We start from the raw sequence: 26,504 nt of genomic DNA, 5'->3' as shown, positions 1-26,504 counted from the left end.
CCGAAAATATATAATGATGACCTAGTGTACTATCAATTAATCCATAAAAACAAACTAAACTAAGTTTATATATCCATTATTCCTTACTTGAGGCAATTTTTGTTTGCAGATTTTAAGCACAGAGACAGATTTTTATGATCAGTATAGAGAAAACATGCAAAAAGTCATGTTAATATCCCAGTTAATGATAACCTTATCTCACAACTGGAAGAGATTGACAGCAGCCAGACTCTTGTGAGACACTCTAAGGATTACAATCTGAACCATGTGACAGATTACAATAGCCTTGAATTATATGGGCCAAAGAACGACCACGTTGAGCGGCAAATACCTATTTTCAAAGGGACAATAAGTCTTTGTTCCTCCAGGGGGCGCTTGGTGGCTCAGCACGGCGAATTCTCCATTGAGACCCATTCAAATCTCAGTAGCATTTTTATCTATTCTTGAGAAATGTATACTCTGACAATTATAATCGTTTCAACTTTGCTTTAAATTTATACATGGCTCAAAACTTAAAACGCATGTTCTCAATCGCTATACAATAGTTAAGTCATTGAACACAAACAACTCTGATTGGTCCATCCTGACAGAGCTGAGAAAAGTAACAGGTTTCGCGTGACAACGCTGTCAACGTGCTAGCAAAGACTTTAAAGGGACTTTGGTGCTAGTTGGTCCGGGCATTAATGTATAACTGCGTAATGACACTGAGAAACGTTTATATTAATTAAATACGCAATTAATAGTTATTTTAACGTATTAATTTTTTAGACCTAGCCATCATGACCAATTAAGGTCAACTTCCGGGCACATGTTGATGCATGATAATTGCCATTCTACTCACTTGTATTTCTGTGACTCATCAGTGAGTGTTGCCGCTTGTCATGTTACTCTTACTAGAGTCGGAAGTTAGTGAAAGTAAGTACTGCCGTGAACACATGAGATTTGGTCCCAACATCTTTGGTTTAATGGAAATGGATTAAACGCTGCAACTCAGGTAGGAATAATTCTAATATAGTGATTTATTCAAATTATTATTTATACATTCAAATGAATGAACGAAATGTTTGAATGTTGGACCATCTACCTGTTGGGACTGTCCCACAAGTAAATCTGCATGCATTTGATTGATTTCAATTTATTTTATGACACTTGAAATGTCTTTTTTTGTATAGCCTACCTTAATTGTTAGCACTCTTGTGACAGACAGATATGACTCAGTATAATGCATGTGCTTCAGTTAAGCTATCTGTTTGCTTCATAACAATTGCATTCTGCACATTTTTGTGCTGTCACTTTGTAGACAGTAATATATCCTCCACATTTTTTGAGTTGTGGGAGGGACAATGTACTTATCATGTTAAGCTGTCATCAGTAGGAGAAAATAATGTTGTACTATGTGACATTCAGCTTTTTGTGAGTTAAAAAAATCTTGTTACTTTCCTTTTACATAACAATGGAACAGGTTTCTCATGTTTCTCACTGAAAATGCAGGGACATCCATTGGTCTAAATGTGTGAGAACCAAATAGATGGATAGACAGACAGATATCAATTGTGGATTTGGGCCTGAATTCAGATTTCTTTCGCTTTATTGTCTAAAAATGAGGCCCAAAATATAAACATGGCAACCATATTGGGAGGAAACTAAACAAACTCAGGTGTATATACAGATGGGTTGTACATATCATAAAGCATTCCTCTGACAGCTCCATGTTGCTCACTGTACAGCTGGGACGGAGCTTGACTGTACAACTGAATGAAGTGATGTCCATTGAACCAAGTGGACGCCATTTGGATCGATCCACCATAATTGTTAGCTTAAACCTAACTTTACAGCCAGCTTTGTTTACTTAATAGTTAATGATTATATGCAGTTTGAGTAAGCGGTTGTATCTCACGCCCAATTTGGTTGATGTCGGTGTGTCAGAGGCTACATCCGAAATCGCGTACTTCCCTACTTATGAAGTAGGTAAAAAACAGCATGTGACAAAAGAAGTATGACCGAGTTCACAGTACTCATAAAAGAGTAAGCAAAAAGTACCCGGATGATCAGGATTTGTGAATGGCAGTGAAGCGAGGCAACTGACTGTAGATTACATGATAATGACTACATGGCGAATGTAGTCTGTCTGGATTACATTCATACTACACACATATAGACCTTAGGCTACTTTCTTTTCTTTTGTGGCGTTTTTTGTTGTTGTTGTTGTTGTTTTTGGTCCAAGAGATTTTAGTTAAGGTTATGCTATAATTACATTTACATTTAGTCATTTAGCACACGCTTTTATCCAAAGCGACTTACAAATTAGGACTAAATTAAGCGAGTCATTGTGTGAAGAGGGAAAAACAATGCAAGAAGTGCTCAAAATACAAAGTGCAGAGTAGCATAAGCCCGATAAGGAAGGATTAAAGGAAAAGGAAAGAATTTTTTTTTTTTGTTGTTTTTTTTTTTAAGAGGTTAATTGCTCACGGAAGAGATGGGTTTTCAATTGTCTTTTGAATGTTGTCAGGGATTCTGCATTCCGGATGAGTGACGGGAGATCATTCCACCAGCATGGAACTCTGAATGAGAACGTTCTGGAGAGTGATGTTGTGGCTCTCTGTGATGGAACCACGAGACATCGCTCATTGACTGATCGTAGGCTTCTGGTAGATAATTAACTGCAAAGTGAAAGTATTCATGAAATTTGGTGACTTTTGCAATAGGCTATTGGATATTTTCTGAAATTTGATTGTAAAATATTGTAGTTACTAGAGGTATAGTTCCTCAAGTAATTGTAAAAGTAAAAGTATTAATAGTTCCTCAAAGTTTCTTCTATTGTGTAATATAAAATTCAGGATAACATACAAAACAGACTCAAATCTTGCAAGCTAAACCTAAACCTAAAGCTAAACCTTTTTAGCATGAGAGTTTTGAAATGATTTTCACAGTATCTGTGGTATGACTCAACCTTAACGGTGATATTATTTACCCGGCCATTTCCTCATAATGCTTAATTTGCTGTAATCCAGTCCCTGACAATGTCTGAGATTGATCCCAGGCAGGCAAGTCAAGATTTGTTGTCGAGTTGAATGCATTTGCAAATTGCATCCATGACACAGTTTGAGGTTTTTTTTTTTGGCATGTGAGCATGATATCCTGCAGCTTTAAACTTTAATCTCGAGTTCATGTTCACAGTATTTAAACCCTTAAGAGCATTATGCAGCTTTTGCCTTTAGACATAATAATTCATACCTACACTACCGTTCAAAAGTTTAGGCTCTATAATATTGTTGTTATGTTTTTGAAAGAAGTCTCTTATGCTCACCAAGGCTGCATTTATTTGATCAAAAATATATTTTTTGTGAAATATTATTGCAAATTAAAATAACTGTTTTCTATTTGAATATATTTCAAAATGTAATTTATTTCTGTGATGCAAAGCTGAATTTTCAGCATCACATTACTCCAGGTTTCGGTGTCACATGATCCTTCAGAAATCATTCTATGATGCTGATTTGCAGCAAGAAACATTTATTATTATTATTAATGTTGAAAACAGTTGTGCTGCTTAATATGCTTTTCCATTTTTGCTTGAAGCACATTTTTTCCAGGATTCCTTGATTAATAGAAAGTTCAAAAGAACAGCGTTTGTTTGATATAGATTTTTTTAATGTCTTTATTGTCACTTTGATCAATTTAATGCATCCTTGCTAAATAAAAATGTTAAATTCCTTCGAATATATATATATATATATATATATATATATATATATATATATATATATATATATATATATATATATATGAAGACTTCAGATGCAAAAGCCTCTAAGTCCGTCTAACATTTTTCTTTAACATTAGCTTTTTTATCAGGCTCCTATGAATAGGTTTCTACTCTAAGTACCGACATTTCTGAATGGGCTGAGGCTGGGATTTAGTGAGTTTGAAGTGAAATCATCTATGTGCAGAGAGCATTCACTCAATATTATTATCTCATTTTTGATATAGGTGGCTTTTAGAGGCTTTTGCATCGGAGGTCTTCATATATATAAAATCTACTGACACCATACTTTTGAACAGCTGCAGTGTACACGTATATTTTATTTTTATTAAGAATTTATTTCTATGAAATCTTAAAAAAAATTAATAGGAAGGTCAACAACAACAACAACAACAACAACAATAATAATAATGACAAACAAAATGACCAGAAATTGCTGTTCTCCAAAAATCTAGATATCACTTTCTGTTTTTTTATGACTCACACACATGTCCTGTTTTGACAAGTGCAGCTTAAAGGATTATTTTTCAACAATTTATACTCTCTAGTCTCTTTCCCGAGTGTTTGTACATGTCCTGGAATGGTATTGCGTGGTTATAGGGTGTTCTGGATGGCCAGGTAAAACATCATGATGCAGATGACATCAAAAAAGTTGAATATTTACTTGAGTCGGGTCAGAGGTTTGTTCATAAAATTCAACCTACGTGTGAGCAATAATAATAGTGAAGCTTGACTTAGCAAACACCTGTCTCACCTGTCTCTTTTTCATTATCACTGGTGTGTGAAAAAACCCTGATGTGTAGCTGTAAAGTCAAATTATGCATCCACACAAAGACACAGGAATGAACTCGTAGCTTGAATTACAGCCACAACGTGTTAGGCCAGTTTAAAACAAATGAAATAAAATCTGTCCTTGACACTGACACTGTGAACCGTGCACAGACAGTGCAGATTGATGGGAGTCTCGAACTTGTATGTTCTTTGATTTTTTTCCCCCCGCAACTAAAAAAGGAATGGAAAAAATCAATATGAAGGTACAGTGAATGTTTGGTTACTTGTAGATGATTAATATATTTTCTGTTGTTTTAGAATAGGCTTCCCTGAGCCTCTAACAAATGCAATTTTTTTATATAGGCCCTATATATATTTAAGTTGACATGTTCTGTGGTGTGACAATATTCTCCATGTAAATGTATTTTTAAACAGCATTTTGCTACAAATATTTAGTTATGCATGCAGATTTAATGAAATCCTGTATGCTTGTTTGAATTGAGAAGCTACACGGAATATTTGTACATTCATCTGTGTCACAGCACAGGGACATTTAAAGGGAACTAGTGAAGACAAAGGGTTGTTGAAATGGGTATTCAAACTTATAAACAATGGTAAACACTAAACTTTACAGGATGTGAGACTATTAATAATTAAAACCAAATGATAACTATTACCAAATAATTACTTTATATATGGTGTTATAATTATAAATAATGCTCCCTCCTACTTTCACTCGCTCCTACTAGTCTCCATCCCTACCAGAAGCCTACGATCGGTCAACGAGCGACGACTCGTTTCTTCACGGAGAGCCACAAAATCACTTTTAAGTTGTCTTTTGAATGTTGTCAGGGATTCTGCATATATATATTTCCTTTTCTTTTAATCCTTCCTTATTGGGCTTATGCTACTCTGAGCAATGCCTGAACTTAGTATTTTGAGCACTTCTTGCATTGTTTTTGCCTCTTCACGATGACTTAATTTAGTCCTAAATTGTAAGTTTCTTTGGACAAAAGCGTCTGCTAAATGACTGAACGTAAATGTATTAAAAGTATATGAAAATGTATAGGAAACTGAAAAATGTTGCATTGTGCCTTTGCTTGAATAGCAAGTCAAGTTATATAAATGAACAAGCAGATTGACATGTCAGTTTAAAAAGGGTTTACAACAGACTTTGCACTTTATTTGTGGTCATTCGACAACGATTTTCCATGAGTGAAAGTAAAAAAAATTCATAATCATGCACATTCATAAACTCACTGCAGTTAATACAAGCAAGCAAGAGCCATTTTTTCTTTATGTTCAGCATTATGATTTTCACACAGTACAAGAAATTGGTATGAACAATCAAACTGCCTGCCTAAAGTCAGTGCAAATGTTATATTTATTAATGATTTTATCATAAATTTGGCTTCTTAGCATTGTTTTTTTCTTTCTGGATTTCCCGGTTAATGTGCATTCATAGGCAACAGGCAACACCTCCATCAAAAAACGATTTGACTCTTTTTAACAGAAAGGCGGGACTTTCATTCCTGCCACAAACGCGATCAATAAAACATCTTCACCACTGAAGAGCTACATTATATTTTTCAGCAAGGATTTGGTAACATCACTTTTTTTAAGGAATTAAACTCACCGCTTCACTGTTAATAGAGAAACGCCGCACAGACTGAGGTAATTATCTGAGCTAATTATCTCTCTCTAGAAACAACAAGATAGAAATGGGTGCACATCAAGATATTAATACTCTGTTTTTAGCCACAGTTAAATCCAGAATACTCACTGACTTTCATGTTTATAGTTCCATGGATGATGTTATCACATTTGAAATTAAATGATGTAAGAATGAGGCTCTGTGCTCTGTCATTGATGGAAAAATATTTTTTCTCTACTAATGTAGAAAAGTGATTTGTTTTGTTTTGTGTTTCTTTGTGGTATAAAAGGTAAATGTAAAATGTTAACTTGTTGAAAACATTTAATAAAGTCTTTTTTTCAAAATTCAAATTCTCTCTCTCTCTCTCTCTCTCTCTCTCTCTCTCTCTCTCTCTCTCTCTCTCTCAGGGGGGCCGTAAATGACCACAGAGTATTGAGCACAGACTATAAAAGTGTACTACACTTTCTGTGAATAGAATATCGAACTGGAGATCACTAAACTGCAAGCTTACCGGTGTTTTCAGAAAGCCAGTGCTTGGCCAGGTAGAGAAAAATAAGTAAAACGAGTGTGAAGCTCTGATTAAGGGGATTATGTCTCTTGTTATCAGGCAACTCCAGTTGTGCTCATCTGCGGGACAGATTAAAACTTGTTAAACCTATATATATTCTATGCTATTCTTTAATTTCAGCACATTTCCACTCCGTTTGAATGCTGCTATGTTGAAAATAAGCGCGGTCCACTGCTGTGCACGTGCTGCAGAATCGATACGTCATCGCTATCGATACTTGTATGTGACGATACATCAAACACAGCCCTTGGGTGGTGCAGTTTTACGGTGTTTTTTCATCCGTTGTAAAATCAGGAACATGTGCTACAAAAGTAAATTGGGTCCGTTTTCATTTCATGTTGATTTTAAACTGAAACTGCGAGTGTGAACGCCTGCTTTCATCATGCCATTGACAAATCCAATGTGTGTGTGCAAATAATTACCATGAAGCCAACCCTGCAAATGAGAGGGACTAATGCTAGGAAAATATATTGACAGTTTGTGACTTTTTTTGTGTTTCATTTAATTTCTCGTATTGTCCTTGCAGGTCTAAGCCAGCTCTAGTGTGTGAGAGAGAGGCCTTCACGACCGACCTGCGAAATTCACCTAAACACCCTCCTACGCCCTTCTCATGGAGGACAAAAAGTCTATAATGGGCACCTTACGCAGAAAAGCCAAACTCTTGCGAACTTCGCGGGTTGGCAACAAAAACTCCAATAAGTCAGGGGTCAGGGACGATAGCTTGTTGGAGGAGCAGATGAGCGTTTCTGTGGCAGACCTCCTCAAGCGGAGTCGGGCTACCTCCCTAATAAACCTCTCCCACCAGCAGCCAGCTGAAGTCCGGCCATCCTCCCTCTGCATCAACAGCCCAGCAACAGCCCTCAGCATGAGTATGCGAAACTTAGGGGGAGGAACCGGGCTGGTGGACTCGAACGACTGGCCTTCGCAGGAGTCAGTCACTGATTCCCCGTGTGAGGAGCACAACATCTCCAACTCCACAGATGAGATGGATCAGGTGCTGCACTTGAGGGACACACAGAGTCCTTCATCAGAGAGCTTTGCAGAGGTAAAGTGTGTCCGCGTTCTTGATCTTTCAGTTGGGTTAATCATCACGGGTGGGAGAAAGGTTTCTAATTTTTGTGGGCACCATCTGTGTTACACAAACCAGTTTGTATCTGATCCTTTTGGTGAACTTAGTACTTCCTCATGGTTTTTTTTCTTTTCTTTTTTTACAAACTGATAGTAAAACTTTTTCTTTTGGAATGTCCTATAACATTTGCATGCTTTTCCTAGCTTTCACTGCTTTGGCATGCTGTCAACATTTTGACAGCATGCCAAAGCATCTATATATTTTGAAAAATTATTCTCTACAAGCATCTCTATATTGTGAAATGCAGTTCCTCTGAACATGAGCAAGTCATTACTACTGCAGGAACTTGTAATAACAGTAGCCCTAAAATGTGGTAACGCACATTTAGAGCAGGTCGGTGCTTCTCCATTTGTTTAAAATGCAAATGATCACCCGGGAAGTGTCATGCTACCTTTACGGTACTGAACGGCACCAAAAATAAACACACAAACGGAGATCTTCAATGGTCAGGTGGGGGTTGACGTTTTGTTTGTTATGTAAGGCTGCTTCCTTTTGCATCGGTGATCTTTCTATTTTATTGTAGTGGAGTTATCATACTGTTTGCTTCATATGGGCACCGCTTTCGTGGATAGGATGCGAGAATGTTTGTTTTTACGGGTGAGTCAGCTGCTAAGTTTTCAAGGTAGTTCAGAGAGTGTGCAAGACCTTAAACATTGAATCACCTGACCTTAAAAGTTGAACTTGGGATTTTCAGTAAAGAAGGAAAACCCTACACTTTGCTTTGCTCGTCAAAGAACCTTAAAAGCTTTTAAATTAAGTGTAAATTAATTTACGAGTGTTGATGCTTTTGTAATGTGAATCCTTGACTGCTTTTTTTTAGATTCCTTAGCCCCAGGGAACATAACTGTTAAGCCAGTTATGCCCGCATTAAACATGCAACAAAGAACTTAAGGAATTAAAAAGTTTCCACTGCTAAGGATTTTTTAATAAACTTATTAAGACAGATGATCTTCTGTTATTTTAGAAATATGTGCACGACAAAGTAAATTCTTTTTAGCACTGCTGACTTCAAGAGATGGACTGTGGAAAAAAAAAAGGAAATATATTCACACCAGTGGTTTGTGAATTTGTGGCTTTTTTGATCATTTCACTCTTCCGTTTGTTGTGTTTGGAAAACAGAAGCCGCATTACAACAGAAATGATTCAGAAACATACTCCATACATGACAACGAGCACAATAGTGTAAGTATTAGTGTGTGTGTGTGTGTGTGTGTGTGTGTGTGTGTGTTTTGTTGTTTAGTCTACTATTAGATGATATCAAAGGACATGAAGTAGGGTTCATGCAGCTGACATTGTACTTTAAATGCCCATGAAAAGGACCATACTGTGCACCACAGTGTTCTTTTCCTGAGCTGACATTGAAGACTCAAGGTTTGCTTCCTCACCTTGTTGAAGTTGAATAAAACATAGCATTTTACCATGGTAGCTGATGGTGCTCTTTCGTCATGAGAATTTGCAATGTAAAGATTATTAATTGAAATTTGCTATGCAAATTATTGTACTCTACAGTTCAAAAAGTTTGGTGTGAGTAATATTTTTCTTTTTGTAAAATAAATTAATACTTGTATTTAACAACAATGGATTATATTGATCAGTGAAAGTTATTTATAATTGTATAAAAGATTTAAATTTCAAATAAATGCTGTTCTTCTAAACTTTTTATTGTTTCTTCTTAACAACTGTTTTCAACATTGATAATAATAAGAAATGTTTTTTGAGCAGCAAATCATCACATTATAATGATTTCTGTTGGATCATGTGACACTGAAGACCGGAGGAATGATTCTGAAAATTTAGCTTTGCATCACAGAAATAAATCACTTTTTAAAATCTATGAAAATAGAAGTGCTCAAATTTTAATAATATTTCACAATATGCAGTTTTTACTGTATTTTTGATTAAATGCAGTACTGATGAGCACAACAAAAACAATAAAAAAATCGTGCACACCCCACACCTTTAAACGGACGGTAGAGTAAGAAATGACTCAATTTCAATTCATATGCAAATATTACCTCATAGCTGTTAGATTATGAAATATTAGCAATCAGCACTAGTCAATGGGAGATTTAAAAAAAATGTATAATACATTTCTTAAAAGATTATAATGAAAAACAGTAAAAAAAAAAAAAAAAAAAAAATTAGTAGTAGTAAGAGGGATAACGTGGCTTGAAAGTACTATTTAAAAAGAAAGCTTATGTTTGTAATGGAGTCACTTCTAGATTTCTTTCACTATTTTTAATGACCATTTAGGGTTTTGCAGTTCACTAAATAGTCAAAATACTCAATTTATAGAGCAATGACAACATTTTTTTGCTTAAAATAGTTTTAATTATAACATGTCACACTGCTGTCACTGTTTGAAATGTCATGTCACTATCCAGATGGAGTATAGCGTTCGAATGACCCATATGAAAGCTTGCTGTAAAAGGTTCTCTCATTTATTTTAGAATTTTTTTATTTTTCAATCAGATTCTGGACATGAGGACAGAGACAGCTGGAGTTAGTGAGCATCAGAGGCAAACTCAGAGAACATACCTGCTCACTCTATGCCTAAAGGAGGGACGTGGACTGGTCATTAGAGACCGCTGCGGTGAGTGTCAAATATCTGTGTATAAACACAACACACCCTGAAGCACTACACACATCCTACATTTCAATAACAATCAGTGTTTTTTTATATTGGTGCTTATTTGTTAAGTGGGAGGTATCGAAGCCCAGCATTATGGGATTGTAGTGTAGATGCGTTAAGGTGGCATTGTCATTAAAATGCTTCTTCCTTCCGGAGTTTGTATAGAGACAAATGTAAATAAGCTTTCAAAACATTGCTCTGTTTGTTTGAGTGGTCTGACATGTCTACTTCTGACGTAACCAGTGGCAGCACTGTTTCTAATAAGCCGTTTTGCAGAGAATTTACTTACTGTATTTGTCTGAACAGACAGGGGTTAGAAACTCATTATTTTCAAATCATTATTTTTGCAATTCCCTTGAGTGCTAGTGATGACATAGAAATGACACTCCTGACATTTAAAGGCGCATTAAGCATTTTCTGAGCAACACTTGATATTTGAAATCGACACCCAAACAAACACTTCCCTCCTTTAATTGCCCCGCCCCCAAAATAGCGAACACGCTATGCAACTCAGCTAAAGCCTTGTTAACACTGTCAGTCCGAATCTGATTTTTGTGCATATCCAATTGGAATCTGATCATATTTAGCAAGTGTGAACGGCAAAAAAAAATCACATGAAATGCGATTTATACAAATGCACTTTGAGATGTATGTTCTTTGAAATCCCATTTAAATCGCATTAATGGAAATTGGAAATCCTTTTCAGTCTGACCGCTCTAATCGGATTTCATATGATTTATATCACTTTCTCACGTAAAAGGTAAATATGTCTGACCTGGTTATAGAAAACATGCCGAAAGTCGCTGCAGAAACAAGGTTGTGTTGTTGCGCAGTACCAGTCAAGCATAAAATTACAATATAATGGAGACATGTTGAACACGGCGGATACATACTGTCATGTTGTATAATAAGACATCTGTATTGCAAACCCCTCCACGTTGCTGTTGTTGTCGATTTTGGTGTATGCCTACCAACCATTGCCATAGAAACCAATGCTGATATTCCGGAAAACGAAAGAGCACCACGGCCCACGGGACAAACAAATCGGATCTGAATAGTTGCGATGCTGTGGACAGTCAACAATGTAGATCAGATTCCAATCGGATTTGGACTGACAGTGTGAACATAGCTTATGCTGGTGCATCAGACGAGTGTCACAATCAGCTGTGATTCAACAGCAGCAGCAGCAGCACACAACAGCATATTTTGGTTCTGTGAAGTATAGCAAAAACCAATGCGACTAACTTATCGAGCAGAATCAACGACAACAAACAGCGTGCGTTTTCAGGCCGTCCCACTATCTAACGTCTCACCAGTGCTGGAAAGCTGTAACCCTTCTTTTTCCAAACGATATTCCTCTGACCTATTCCTCTTCAGTAATATCTCAGCTAGTGTTTCCCAGAGAATTTTGTGAGACTGTGGTGAGGGGGTAAGACAATTTTGGACATCTCTAAATTATCCTTGGGGACAAATGTGGGCAAAATTTCGTTAAGCTTAGCGTTTTTTTGGCTACTTTTTTCTAAGTTTGCCACATGAACACACACATGGTGCGTTTTTGTTGTTTTTGTTTGGTCAAATAAAAAACAGTCACTCACACATACACAAACAATGAATTGAATGAGCCAATAACTGAGCAATTTTTTTGTAAATGTGCCAGTCAGCCACTGTGCAACACACACACACACACACACAGCGCAAACAGACAATATGCTTATTTAATCAAATAGCAGTCTTTTGCAATTTGGTAAGGGCACAAAGCCATATCGCACTTTCAATTTTAGTTCGTTTGACAGATACTTTGCCAAAACAATGGTGCAAAACAATGTTATAGACCTTTTATATTATTATTATTACGTTTTTGGATATTTTGGGGTTATTATGAAACCGTGGCAGCACAGATTAGACCATGGCGGGCCGCCACCGTATAGGTAAATAAAGGAAAACTCTGTCTCAGCCATCTCTCTTTCTACAGTCCCGCTTTCACTCTCTCTTTCCTCCCCCAACATGTGTGATTTTCTACAGGAGTGTTGTGGTGCTCTGTGGATCGGTCCATTCCACTCCCATCTGCACAGGACTATGTACATGATATTTTTGACCGCATGCATTGCTTTCATACATCAGACAACATTCCTCACAGCACATTCAAACCTGTCTGCAGCCACACCTGAAAGGCACACCTTTAAAGTGACTATTGACTTTACTGGCACACGAGACACTCATTTAAGACATGTAAAAACAGACAGACAAGTGGGAACTAGGATATGCACTGGCACACTTCCTTTTATTTACTGCTGTTTATTGCTTCTGCATTGATACGTGGCTCATTGATCAAGCTCTTTTCCCGTTTACCAGTCTGTGTATTTTGCTTTAATTTCATGATTTGTGGTCGTAGGCCTGTTAAGCTTTTTCAGAGCTATCCTGTTGCCGTGTTTTCTCAAGAATGTAAAACCGATCTTAATTGTTCCTCCTTTACCAGAGTTTAGGAAAACACTGTTAGAAAGATTAGGATATTGTTACTGACCTTTTCCCACCGTTTGTTTATTGGCGGTTTTCTTACAGTAGTACAGTGTCTTTTTATACAATAGAGCACCTTGAGGTTTTACAGTCAGTATTTGCATATTATAGTCAGTGTTTGCACACATGCACTTATTGTTGATGATATCATATTGTTGTTTTAAAGTCAACATGAATTGCTGATTACGACACATTTTACTTCTGTACAGAATATTCATCAAACAGGACATTTCAAATACACACTACCGTTCAAATGTTTGTTTTGCGGTAGTTAATGTTTTGAAAGAAGTCTCATGCTCACCAAGGCTGCATTTATTTGAATAAAAATACTCTAAAAACAGTAATATTGTGAAATATTATTACATTCTAAAATAACTGTTTTCTACTTTAATATTAGTGTACTTTATTCCTGTGAAGGCAAATCTGAATTTTCACCATCATTCTTCAGTGTCACATGATCTTTCAGAAATCATTCTAATATGCTGATTTGGTGCTCAAGAAACATTTCTTATTATTACCTATGTTGAAAATTCGCTTAATATTTTTCAGGATTCTTTGATGAATAGAAAATTAAAAAAGAATTGATCTTTACTGTCACTATTGATCATTGTAATGTGTCTGCTAAATACAAGTATTTTAAACAATTACTTTTCCACAATAAGACCAGGAACTTTAAAGCTGACTTTGATGAAGAGGGTAAATAATGGAGCAACTGTGGACCGGTCTTGCTCAGACATACTAAATGATGCCCTCTACTGGTGCACCAGGGTATCAGGCAGCTAGGCAGAGTGCTTAGTATTTTTTTTTAACTTATTGAAGCCCATTTTTTTTTTATCCATAATTTTTATAGCAGCTGACCCTACCAGAGGTAGTTTTCTCTTTCAAAATGATAGTCTTCACGGAAGCGGGCTGGTTTTGCGTCATGCACTGATGTTGCACTTAAGTATTAACCACATCCTTGTCAGACTCAGAAGCAAACCCGCACACATGACTAAACTAACTGAATGCACTGCACGTCATCTGATTGAAGGGAAAACAATTGGGAGTGCATTTGCATGAAGTTTTCAGATTCCATTAAAAGGTTGAGAAAAATATTTGTATTGTACCTTCCCTAAAGTCTTTTCAAATCACCTTGAGGAAACACTAAGGCCACATATTTATGTCACTGACAAATTACTATGTCTGAGTTGGCAGATACACATGTTACAAGTTTGTCATATTTGGTTTCATAGATTTTTGACAGATTTTGATTTAATGTCAATGCTAACGAATGTCAAGTAACCATCAAGTAAAATGCAATATCACATTTCTTTACACACTGAATACACAGGTGTATGCATCCTATTTTTAGAAAGGTTTTCAAAAAATTTGGTAAGACACATTTTTGTATGCATTTCTTAATCATGCATATGAAGAAAAAAACCCAACTAACCTGACCTAACTAATTGTCCCATAAAAGGACATATTACTTAATTTGACATTACCATATCACGAGGGTCTACAGGGGTAACTCTGTAATGTTATTTCCTGTTTTATGGTTTTGTTATTATGTAGCAATGGCCTGCATGTTGGTTGTGCACTGTTTGATTAACAAAACTTGTTAAAATATTAGTGATATGTTAAAGCAAATCTCCAAATAAATAAATAAAAGACAAAGTAACTGTAAAAAAAAAAAAAGTCTAATTAAATTAATTTGGCAAATTATTTTTATTTATACTCCAAATTTTCATTCAGAAAATGAATCATGAAATGAAAATGTCATCATAGTAGACATGTATAGACATGTATTCAAGTCATTGTCTGTAGGAACTGCATTTTAGTTTATTTTTAAATAAAAAATACATTTAACCGAAATTGTAATTTATATTAAGAAAAACACAGGCCACTGAGCTTTAACACGTGTAAGGACTATAGCTCAGAAATTTCAGGTGGTCAATAAAAAAACAAAAAACTTCTGTCTCCATAGGCACAAGTGATCCATATGTGAAATTCAAACTGGATGGGAAGACCTTGTACAAAAGTAAAGTGGTGTATAAGAATCTCAACCCTGTCTGGAACGAGTCCTTCTCCTTCCCGATCCGCAACCTGGACCAGAAACTCTTCATCAAGGTACTTGTTTACTTTTGCTGTGGCATAAATCCATTAACTTTCACATACACATACTGTATAGGTACATTAAGCAGTCCCATCCATCGATTATTCAGGTTTACGATCGAGATCTGACATCGGATGACTTCATGGGGTCCCACGGTGTTGTGCTGAATACACTAGAACTTGAAAAGTAGGTCAATCTGAAATGTTTGTGTTCAAGGTCAAACCAAGAGTGTGGTTTCTGATGCTTTTGTTCTGTCTGTTCTACAGGACCAGCGAGATGGTGCTTCCACTGGACGACCCCAACAGCCTGGAGGACGATATGGGTGTCATAGTCATCGATATCACTTTATCTGTGAGGAACGGCAAAACCAAAAAACGTTTAGCCAAGGTAATGGATTTAAGGAGCTGCTTAGGCAAGCTAATTACTAACTCACTCCACTAACTAAACGTTTGTGTTCACGTTATTTGTTTCTGTTATGAAGAGATTGGTCCAGAGAAAAAAAAGGAGCCCTACGGTGAGAAGGTTTAGTTTTAAATTGCCTCTAATCTGTTACTAATCGTATCTTGATTCTTGAGTGGTCGTATCAGCGCTCTCTCATGGATTTATTCAAATACTTCCTGTAATAATATATTCGAAGCAAATTGTTCCACAAACGATGATGTCTGTTTGTTAATGTGCATGCAAAGTGTTAAATTCCCATAGAGGCAGGCAGATTTTTATTTTTAAGTATTTTTTTTAATAATTTTTTTAGGATACTATGCATCCTGATAAAGTTCCCTTGGCCTTTGGAATTAAAATAGCCCCACATCATCACATAGCCTTCACTATACCTAGAGATTGGCATGGTTTTATTTCAGTTAGCCTAATAGCTGGTTTGATTTGCATTGAGAGATGATCTTATGGAAAGTACTCCATGCCAATCTCTAGGTATGGTGAAGGCTATGTGATGATGTGGGGCTATTTTAATTCCAAAGGCCAAGGGAACTTTATCAGGATGCATAGTATCCTGGATCCATGAAGTAACTGGCCTTTAAAAATAAAAATCTGCCTGCCTCTATGGGAATTTAACATAGGGGTGTCCAAACTTATGCACCCTGTATTTTAAGGAAGAACATGTATTTATTTACGATACATTATTCATTCACAAAGAAAATTGGTGTCCTTAAAGGTTGTATTTTTCCTAATTTTTTTAATTAAGGCATTGTTCAATTTCCAAAAGATGATTTTTTTATTCCACTTTTTAGTAAACTTTAGCGTGGGTGTCTAAACTTATGCATAGCACTGTAATTTGTAATGATTTTAGTCTGGGTTATATCTTGTGTATTATTTTTCATGGTTTTTGAGAATGAGGCCATGCCGCACAACTTGACCATGCTGACATCAGCCTAACTTGACTTGCTTTTACCAAGTGATAGAAATACTGTAGAGTTTGATCGGGTGCACACTGCATGCCCTTTGATGTCATCAACAAAGTTAATAAGTCTATTTATTTAGCGTGATTAACTATATCATGCATTTTATCATTTGCATTTACAGTAGAATTATTTTTCCTTGCATCCCACTAGTTCAGAGCCACTGCGATTAATAATATCCAGAAACTTTGCATAAGAGATCTCAATATCACATCCCAATATTTTTATTGATCCTCAGGGAAGTACAGTCGAGCATAACAGACGTCTCACAGAGTCTATGAAGAAGAGTCAACTCTGGACCGGCATCTTTACCATCACTCTGGTGGAGGGGCGGAACTTACCTCTGGATGGACATGGCGAAGTGTTTGTTCGCTTCAAACTGGGAGATCAGAAATACAAAAGCAAGGTACTTACTGGGGAACATCTGTATGACCTGTTACAAACTCCTTAACTTCATATAAACATTCAAATTTAAAAAAGGATTAGCAAGAATTAGGCTTCAAGCTTGCTTTCATTTTCACAGAATCAAGTGAAGAAGGTCAACACACTGTGGAGAGAAAAGTTTGACTTCAACCAGTTCCCTAACGGGTCCAGTATTCTAGAGATTGAAGTGGTGGGAAAAGAGGGACGGAAAAACGAAGAATGTTACGGACAGTGAGTTCAAGAAATAAACTAAGCTCTTTTGACTGAAGTTGGCATAATATCAATTACATCTGAAAGTAATCTTGTATTTTCACAGTTTATAGTAAGGCACTGGAAGTGGAACCAATGGGCAAATAAATAAGTGTTCAAATACATACTCTTTGTAAAGTTTATCCTCAAGACTTTATACATTGTGGCATGTGACTAGTTTTATAGAATTCCTGTAAAACCTTGTCTGTCCAAAGTAATACAGTGTCCAATATTTCAACTCCTGCCATGACTATATGAAACCAGATGATGCACATTGCAAGGATTCAAGGACATTTTTTACGTTAAAATATAACTATTGTAAATACTTAACTAGTAGTTATATACATACATTACTGTTCTAAAATGTTTACATATATTCAGCAAGGATGCATTAAATTGATCAGGAGTGACAGTTAAGACTTTAACGTTGTGACAATTTATATTTTAAATGATCATTGTTCTTTTAACTTTTCTATTTAAAGAATCCTGGGGAGAAAAATATATCAAGATTTCCACTGTTTTCAACATTGATCATAATAAGAAATGTTTCCTGAGCAGCAAATCAGCATATTAGAATGATTTCTGAAAGATCATGTGACACTGAAGACTGGAGGAATAATGCTGAAATTTCAGCTTTGCAATCACAGGAATAAATTACATTTTTAAATATATATTTACATAGAAAACAGTTGCTTTTAGATTGCACTAATAGTTCATAATATTACTGTTTTTGCTGTATTTTTTTATCAAATAAATGCAGCCTTGGTGAGCAGAAGAGACTTCTTTCGAGAACATTAAAAATCTTACAAACCCAAACTTTTCAACGGTAGGGAACACTTATAAAAGTAGCCACAAAAACATGTTGAATTTTACAGCTCAAATAATTTCAAATAATATTCTTCATAATTAATCGAAGTGGTTTAGCAAAAATACAAATACATTTTTGCTTATAAACCTTTGGAATGCATGAACCTGTTTACATTTGTAATCATATAATATATATATATATATTTATATATATATATATATTTTTTTTTCAATTAAAAACAAAATGAAAAACCGAAACAAGTTTGAAATTTATGCCACAAATGCTGTCGATCGAGCTTAACTTGAATTAGTCACAGAACATTAAACTCAAAAGACTTTCTTAGGGAATGAAATTCCTCCTTGTAAAGATGTAAAGACTGGTTTTGTGTTTAAGGCCTTTTGTGTCTGTGTGCAAATTGCAGGTGTGAGATCAACTTGTCCGGGCTGCCCTTGAATCAGTCCACATTGTTTACAAGTGAGCTTGACTCGGGCAAGCTGGTGTTCCTCGTCTGTCCCACTCCCTGCACTGGAGCATCCATCACGGATCTCGTCGCCCCTCCACTGGAAGAGCCTCATGAGAGGGACAATATGCTGGTTAAATACGTATGTTAAACCGCCCTCTTTACCGCAGTACTTCTTTATGCATAGTACACAGTGTATACTGCATACTATGTTTTTTTGTTTGTTTTTATGTATATAACAAATAATCCTGATCTCCCTTAAAAATCTTCTTTTTTTTTTCTTTTTCGTCTTGGCAGAGTTTCAAGAACTCTCTGAAGGATATAAGAGATGTTGGTTTTCTTCAGGTTAAAGTGATTAAGGCCACTGACCTCATGGCTGCTGATCTGAATGGTATTATTTATTATTTGTTGATTACACAAAGAGCCTTTTTTGGTTGAGAGCATGTCAACAACCACATTCATTGGACCTTCTGTATATTTTTAGGAAAGAGTGACCCATTTTGTGTCCTGGAATTGGGAAACAACCGGCTGCAGACCCACACCATATACAAAACCCTCAACCCTGAGTGGAATAAAGTCTTCACTTTGTTAGTATCACTATAACTTTATTAAAGTACACCACCATTCAAAACTTTAGGGTCAGTAAGATTTTTTTTTTTAAATAATACTTTTATTCTGCAAGGATGCATTAAATTGAATAGAAATGAAATACATTTATAATGTTACAGAACTTTTATATTTCAAATAAATTTGAATATATTCAATTAGAAGACAGTTATTTCAAATTGAAATAACATTTCACAATATTGTATTTTTTTATCAAATGCATGCAGTGTGGGTGAGCATATGAGACTTATCTGAAAAAAATCTTATAGACCACAAACTTTTGACCGGTCAATGTCAACTCTAAATTTACAGGTATATCAAAATAATAGTGAGATTTATTCAATTTCTCTTTATGATCAGCCCAGTAAAAGACATTCATGAAGTTCTGGAAGTGACTGTGTTTGATGAGGATGGCGACAAAGCCCCAGATTTCCTGGGGAAGGTGGTCCTTCCTTTACTTTCAGTAAGTGCAGAATATTGACATTCTTCTTTACATTGAAAGCAATGGTGTGCAAAACATCTTAATTTATTAGAATTGATATATTAATATGTTTGAATGTGGTTTAATGTTTCTTATTGCAACAGATACGTAACAGTCAGCAGGTTGTTTGTCCTCTGAGGAAAGAGAACTTAGGAGGACTATCTAAAGGAGCCATAGTACTGGAGCTGGAAGTCATCTACAATTCTGTGAGTCTTGACAGATGACAACAGAGAGATTATGCCTTTTAAAGGTAGGGTTGGCAATTCTGGAGAGGCTGGCAATAGCAAGCTAGCTTTGAAAGCATAAGATCCCACCTTCCCTTCAGAGCGTCTCCAAAGCCACGCCTCCTTCAAAAACATGTACGTGTTTCCAAGGTGTAATGAGAGACAGCATTAAATTACCTCATGTCTCAAAGCACATAACATTACAATAATAATGAACATAAACAACTTACAGAGCTCTTACTTGTACCACATGACTGCTGCAGAATAATTTAGGCATTGATAGTGTTGACGCCACGGTTTGCCATCTCATAATTACGGGTATTGTATTGCGTGAACGCAGCATAAGCTTGTTGTTTTGGTTCAGGAGGAACTGTAAAAGGCGGTTGCTGTTTGTGTGTGGCGCTCAGTGACTGACGTCTGTTGGAGGTATAGAAATACATATGTTGACAGGGACTTGAAGGGGTTGAATGTACTTTCTTTTTTCTAGACTACTTCTATTAATAATTGCTATCAGGATGTGAAGAGAGTTTCAACCAGTATAACAAACAGTGTTTATTAAAAAAGAATCCTACCCTACCTTTAATAGTTCAATATAATCTTTCTTAGTACTTCACTCCGCCAACCAAAGACTGATGTGCAATATAAATGTGCAGTATACATATTCTATGTGTAATACATACTTCTAAGTTATCATTTTATTAATAAATGTTAGGCAATATACTGTATTTATGCATCATGTTGTAGATATGTATGTATTGTGTGTGTGTGTGTGTGTGTGTGTGTGTGTGTGTGTGTGTGTGTGTACTTCTTTCTATATACTGTACTTTTAATTCTTTATTTCTCTCTCTGAGTGTTTCCACTCTAGATTTGTATTGTGTACAGTGACAATAAAGCATCTTACCTAAATTTCATATGCTTCGATATTTAAAATATTCGATATTTGTTTGTTCAATGTCTTGACCAGGTCAAAGCGAGCATTAGGACCTTCACGCCTAGAGAACAGAAGTTTCTTGAGGACAATGTCAAGTTTTCTAAGAAGGTATGAGTTGGGTAACATTCACACAGAAAAGTCTTCTGAAGTTTTCAATAGCCTATCTTTATGAAAAATATGAGCTGGGAATTGTTATATCAACAGGTTCTTTCCAGGAATGTTGTTCGCGTGAGGAACCTTTATCGTGCAGTGTGCCTCGTCAACCAGTTCATCAAAAGCTGTTTCCAGTGGGAAAGCGTGCAGAGGAGCATCATAGCATTTATGGTGAGACACTTTTTTCGTCAATCTCTTCATTATTCATTTTTGTTGTTTTTGTGCTGTATGATGTAGTAATAAATCATATAAATGCTGAGTTACTTTTTTATAGCAGCAGAATTACAGTTAAGACTTATGGTTCCAGATGGTACTAATTCAGTACCATGGTTTCATTATATTCATATACTCTGGTATTTGGATAGTATTGGTAAAATGTATTTCAAAGAATACAATGGTAGTGCCACGGTACCATATCCAGTCAAATCCAAGTGCTTTTTTGTACTTTTCTGTTATGTAGTGAAACATTTTGGGTAACACTTAATTTTTATGGTCCCCTTTAGACATTCTGTTGGCTATAAGTAACACTGCAACTACATGTCAAATAACTCTCATTAGAGTATTTGTAAACCGTCTGCTTAATATCTGCTAACGCTTTATTTTAATGCTTCACAACAGACATTATACTGACTATAAGTAACTGTGCAAGTACATATCCACTTATTCTACTGACCCTAACAGTCTTCTATTACTCTTTGTTGACAGAGTTAGTTGACATGCATGTGCAACATTACTTATAGTCTATAGAATGTAATTAATCGTATAACTTCAGGGATAGTTCACCCAAAAATGAAAATTGTCATCATTGACTCACCCTCATGTTGTTCCAAACCTGTATGAGTTTCTTTCTTCTGCTGCTCACAAAAGAAGATCTTTTAAAGAATGTTGTTAACCAGACAGTTGACCGTGGCCATTCGTATTTGTTTCCTACTATGGAAGTCAATGGCTGCCGTCAAGTATTTAATTACCAACACATTCTTTAAAATACCTTCTTATGTGTTCAACAGAAGAAAGAAACTCATACAGGTTTGGAACGACACGAGGGTGAGTAAATTATGACAGAATTTTCACTTTTGGGTGAAATATCCTTGGGATTATGTAAATACATGATGAATATGTGACCCTTGATTAGTTTCAGTCTTCATGAAACCTAAATCTTCTGTGTTCTCCTGCAGCTCTTTGTTCTTACAGTGTGGTACTGGGATTTCTACATGCTGCCCATGTTCATGGTCCTTCTCATCATATGGAACTATCTCCAGATCGCTTCTGAGAGAGTCAACAGAGACCTAGTGGGTGATTTTTGGCTTAATTGCACAGTTTAGTGAGACTCCAGACAACCAGCTTGTGTTGTCTCTGACCGTCTCAGCTGGGAATTTAGTTTAGCATTTGTTTTAGTGGTTTGAAAATGACTGTAAACGTGACAGGCTGACATGAATGAGCACAGTTTGACTTCCTCCGATATGTATTGTCATCTGATCAAATTTAAAAGCATTCTCTGAAGACCTTGTTAACTTTCATTTTAAAATGATTAAAAATAAGGCCTTTCTCTTGCAGGACACCATAGAGTTAAATGAAGAGGAAGATGAAGATGAAAAGGTATCATTCTTTCCAATTCACACATTTCCTTACATTCATTGATTCCAGTGAATAAGCATGGCATTTAGTGTCCTACAGTAAGTCTTTTGTTTAGATTTCAAATGTGTCTTCTTGCAGGAATCTGAGAGAAAAGGTTTAATGGAGAAAATTCACATGGTTCAAGAGATTGTCATTACAGTCCAGAATCTTCTGGAGGAGATAGCATGCTTTGGTGAAAGAATAAAGAAGTATGTGTTTTGTGTCTGCTCTCACATACAGCATTATTCTTGTTCTCAATGTTTGGGGTCAGTTAGATTTTATTTTGAATGGTTTTTGAAAGAAGTCTCTTATGTTCATTAAGGCTGCATTACATAAATATTCAAAAGAATCCATGGATATATTTTCATTTATTTAGAAAACTAGCTCATTTCCAGTTACCCAGAAGCTTGTCATGAATGAATATAATGAAATTATTATTTTTGATGGCATCAAAAGAGTGGCAAAATAGTTCAAATATTCTTTGTAAAACTGCAAAATGTCTCTTTTTTTCTTCTCCTCAGTACATTCAACTGGTCAGTGCCGTTCTTGTCTAATTTGGCCTTCGTGGTTCTCCTTATGGCCACAGTAATCACTTACTTTATTCCAGTACGCTACATTATTTTATTATGGGGTAAGATTACAGCTGTGTTACTGTCTATCAATGGAATGTTTTTTATTTTTTCAAATCAGTAAAACCATTGAACTCAAATACAGAAGTTCTTTAGACTGTGACGTGACTGTGAAGCATTGTTCATTTTTTTTAGGTATACATAAATTCACAAAGAAACTGCGCAATCCTTATGCCATTGAAAACAATGAGGTGATGGATTTCCTCTCCAGAGTGCCTTCAGATGTCCAAATGGTAATTACCACAGAATGTACTAAAAAAAATAAGGACTGTAAACTTTTCTGCTTTTTTTATTGTAATGTGGTGTTTTCTGTATGGATAAGATCATTGATGTCCATTTATCAATACAATGTCTTGAAGGTATATGTCAATATAATTGAAAGCTCCTGGCAAGGTTTTCCTCTAAAGTTTAACATCTAAAAAGTTTTTTTTTATTTTTTTTTATGACCATGACCATGACCATTCATGTAACCCATCCTACAATTTAACACCATAATAAACAAACTTCTCTTAATTTAGACTGGCAAAGAGTCTTGTTTCCGCCACTGAATAAAAAAAAAAAGTAAATTGCGACTCAAAGAAAAAAAAATCCCATTTGTGATTACCAAGTCAGAATTGTGACTTTCAATTCTGACTTTATTTCTCAAACTTCTGAGTTTATAACTCACAATTCTAACTTTTTCTCAGAGTTGAGAGATAGAAACACAATTGCATAAAAAAGTCAGAATTGTGAGACAAAATCGCAAGTGCAATTAAAAAGTCACTTTTATAGTGTATATATATAATTATATATATATATCTATATATATATATATCTATATATATATATATATATCTTTCTAATTTATATATTTTTTTTCTCACAATTGTCTTTTTTCTCACAATTGTGAGATAAAAACTTGCAATTGGTAGAAATAGTCAGAATTGTGAGAGAAACTCGACAACTGCGATTTTAAAAAAAGTCAGAATTTCGAGTTTACATCTTTATTTCTTACAATTTCAAGTTTATAACTCATAATTCTGTTCTTTTTTTTTCTCAGAATTGAGACAAACTCACAATTGTGAGGGAAACAATTTCAGAAATGTGAGATATTTACTTGCATTTCTGTATTTTTTCCCCCTCAGAATTAAGATATAAACACGCAGTTACGAGTTACAAAGTCACAATTGTGATATAAACACAATTATGAGAGAAAAAGTCGCAATGATCTTTTACATTTTTTAATTATTTCTTAGATGACTATATTTCTCTGCCTTTTCTCAGTTTGCTCATTTGTCTGGAAGCTTCTCGAATCTTAAATTCTTCTTCTTCTTCATTCAGGCGCAGTACACCGAACTGAGCAGCTGTAATCTTCACAGTCCGGTTAAGAGAAAGAGAACATCACCGTAGACACTATTGTAGGAAACGCTGGGCTCCTGAGAACATTCTGTGTGAAGAACCTTTGAAAGGTGCTAGGACACGACGGCCAGGGAATGATTTGAACTTTGTGCTTATTTTATTCGAGTGAACTGAAATCATCCCCATCAGATGGTCCGGTCTTTACTGCTGGGTCGTGCTGAAGCACCTTGGTTAATGACACAGACACATATTAACACTCTATACAGCAGCAGCTCTGTTGCATTGAGTGATGAAAAAATGTAACTTGATCAACCGAATGGTAAAAGTATAGAATACACCACATTGGGCCTTAAATATGCATCTATAGATGCAATGCCTGAATGACACATCATGAACAGTATAAGTGCAATACAATGTAATGCTTTGATTTGCTATTTTATATTTCTTTATTCATTTTCTTTTTTTGTCTTATCAGACTTGTAAAATATGTTTTAAGGAATTTGTAAAGTCTCATTCTATATGAGCCACATTTTTTGTTGAATGTACATAAACAGAGAACTGTAACTTATATTGTAACAACATTTTCCATGTAGTTTAGTTCTTTTGAACTTGTTTTTATTATGTAAACACATTGTTTTAATGTATTTTTAATCTTAATTATTGCATGGAAAAACTCACTTGAAAATGAGTACATTGAAAGTGCCTTTGACAAACTTTCACAGATTTTTAACTACACTCTCTTAAAAAAATATTTTAGTGCAATATAAGGTTCTAGGTGTTGGTTTGGATCTCAAGTGGTACAGTAATTGTTCATAAAAAGAAAGCCTGTAAGTACACTTGTATTTGTATTTTCCAGTCTTTTCTTCCGCTCAGGTGGATTATGTGCGGTATATCACAGATGTTGTCGAACAATTATTTTGGTACTCTTTTATACTACCTTCTATATTGACTAAATTTCCATTTTGTATAATCATTTAACAGTAAACATTTACTATACTCAAACACAGATGGCTTGGTGTGTAGGCTACTTCTCATGAGTTTTTATAGATCTTATATTACAGAATATAAGCACAATAAATGCTAAATTAATTAAATAAATGCAGAGCTGTAAGTAAGAATGTGGATAAAGCAATATAACCCCCGAATTCCTTACACAATGGTTGTTAGAGAATATTCAGCCACATAGTGGCAGTGTTTTCCTTCTACCATGCAGTTCATCTTTTGCGCTACTGAAAAAGCAGAATATCAGGGGTGCACCCGCACCCCTTTCTACTCAAGAGAAGCTTTGATGGATAATTCAACCAAAAATAAAGTCCTGTCATCATATAGAGTGTTGCAGGAAACCCAGAATCAAGTCATTTTAGCACATTACATTTTATCGTCTTGAAGTATTTTTTTCAAATGGGTTTTTGGTTAAATGCCAATAAGATCTCTGGTTGACACAAGCTCAAGGTATTTTCACGTTTTATTATTCGACATAAGATACAAAAATGCCCCATTGTGATTTTCTGGGGCGGTTGTTATAAGTGACTAAATGCAAATAGGACCTACAGCTACAGGCAGTCGGGGACATTAACAGCATAACAACGAACAAGTAAACTCATCTATAGGCTATAACTTTCCTCAGCCTCGCTGTGTTTATACTTGCGCAAACTATTCTACCTAGAACTTTTAAAGAGTTTTTTTTTTTTTTTTTTTTTTTTTTTTTTATAAAGACATAGACTTGTCAGACGTTTAGTAGGCTATAGGCTAGCTAATAGTGACGTACGTTGAACCCGTGCAACGTGGCTTTTTATTTCTGTCGATTTTTATTAAGGCTATAAAATTCATAAAGGTTGTGTTCATCTGTGAAGATTATCATGACGAACAAAACGTGTTAGAATCATAAACAGAGATTATGTTCTGTACGTCATCCTAGCAGGAATCTCTATAATTTACCCTCATTAAAGCGTCTTTTGTATTCCATAGAAAAAAGGTCAACAACAATAATAATGGTAAATAATGACATATCTTTCGTTTTTAAGTGAACTAGTAGGCAGCGTGAATCACT

General features: G+C 35.4%; 1 protein-coding gene across 5 annotated transcripts; it reads left to right on the top strand.

Annotated features, from left to right (window-relative positions):
• Window positions 1–853: 853 nt before the first annotated feature.
• mctp2b (multiple C2 domains, transmembrane 2b) lies at window positions 854–25,460 on the top strand. 5 transcript variants are annotated; one of them, XM_084405198.1, is made up of 22 exons: window positions 854–994; window positions 7,283–7,801; window positions 9,005–9,067; window positions 10,358–10,478; window positions 14,998–15,140; window positions 15,236–15,312; window positions 15,393–15,513; window positions 16,777–16,944; window positions 17,062–17,192; window positions 18,440–18,620; window positions 18,776–18,869; window positions 18,963–19,065; window positions 19,445–19,547; window positions 19,670–19,771; window positions 20,754–20,828; window positions 20,925–21,044; window positions 22,049–22,162; window positions 22,428–22,469; window positions 22,587–22,696; window positions 23,009–23,118; window positions 23,252–23,349; window positions 24,437–25,460. In XM_084405198.1, exons 2-22 carry the CDS (start codon window positions 7,367–7,369, stop codon window positions 24,503–24,505), a joined length of 2,580 nt encoding a protein of 859 aa, XP_084261324.1. In that variant the 5' UTR covers window positions 854–994; window positions 7,283–7,366; the 3' UTR covers window positions 24,506–25,460. The 5 variants fall into 5 exon arrangements, with proteins under 5 accessions (XP_084261324.1, XP_084261325.1, XP_084261323.1 ...); XM_084405197.1 differs by having other exon boundaries at window positions 919–994; window positions 7,294–7,801; XM_084405199.1 differs by lacking the exon at window positions 9,005–9,067 and having other exon boundaries at window positions 865–994.
• The last annotated feature ends 1,044 nt before the right edge of the window (window positions 25,461–26,504 follow it).

This window comes from Rutilus rutilus, assembly GCF_951802725.1.
Source record: "Rutilus rutilus genome assembly, chromosome: 3".
Taxonomy (NCBI): domain Eukaryota; kingdom Metazoa; phylum Chordata; class Actinopteri; order Cypriniformes; family Leuciscidae; genus Rutilus; species Rutilus rutilus.
This window is presented reverse-complemented; position numbering and strand designations above follow the sequence as displayed.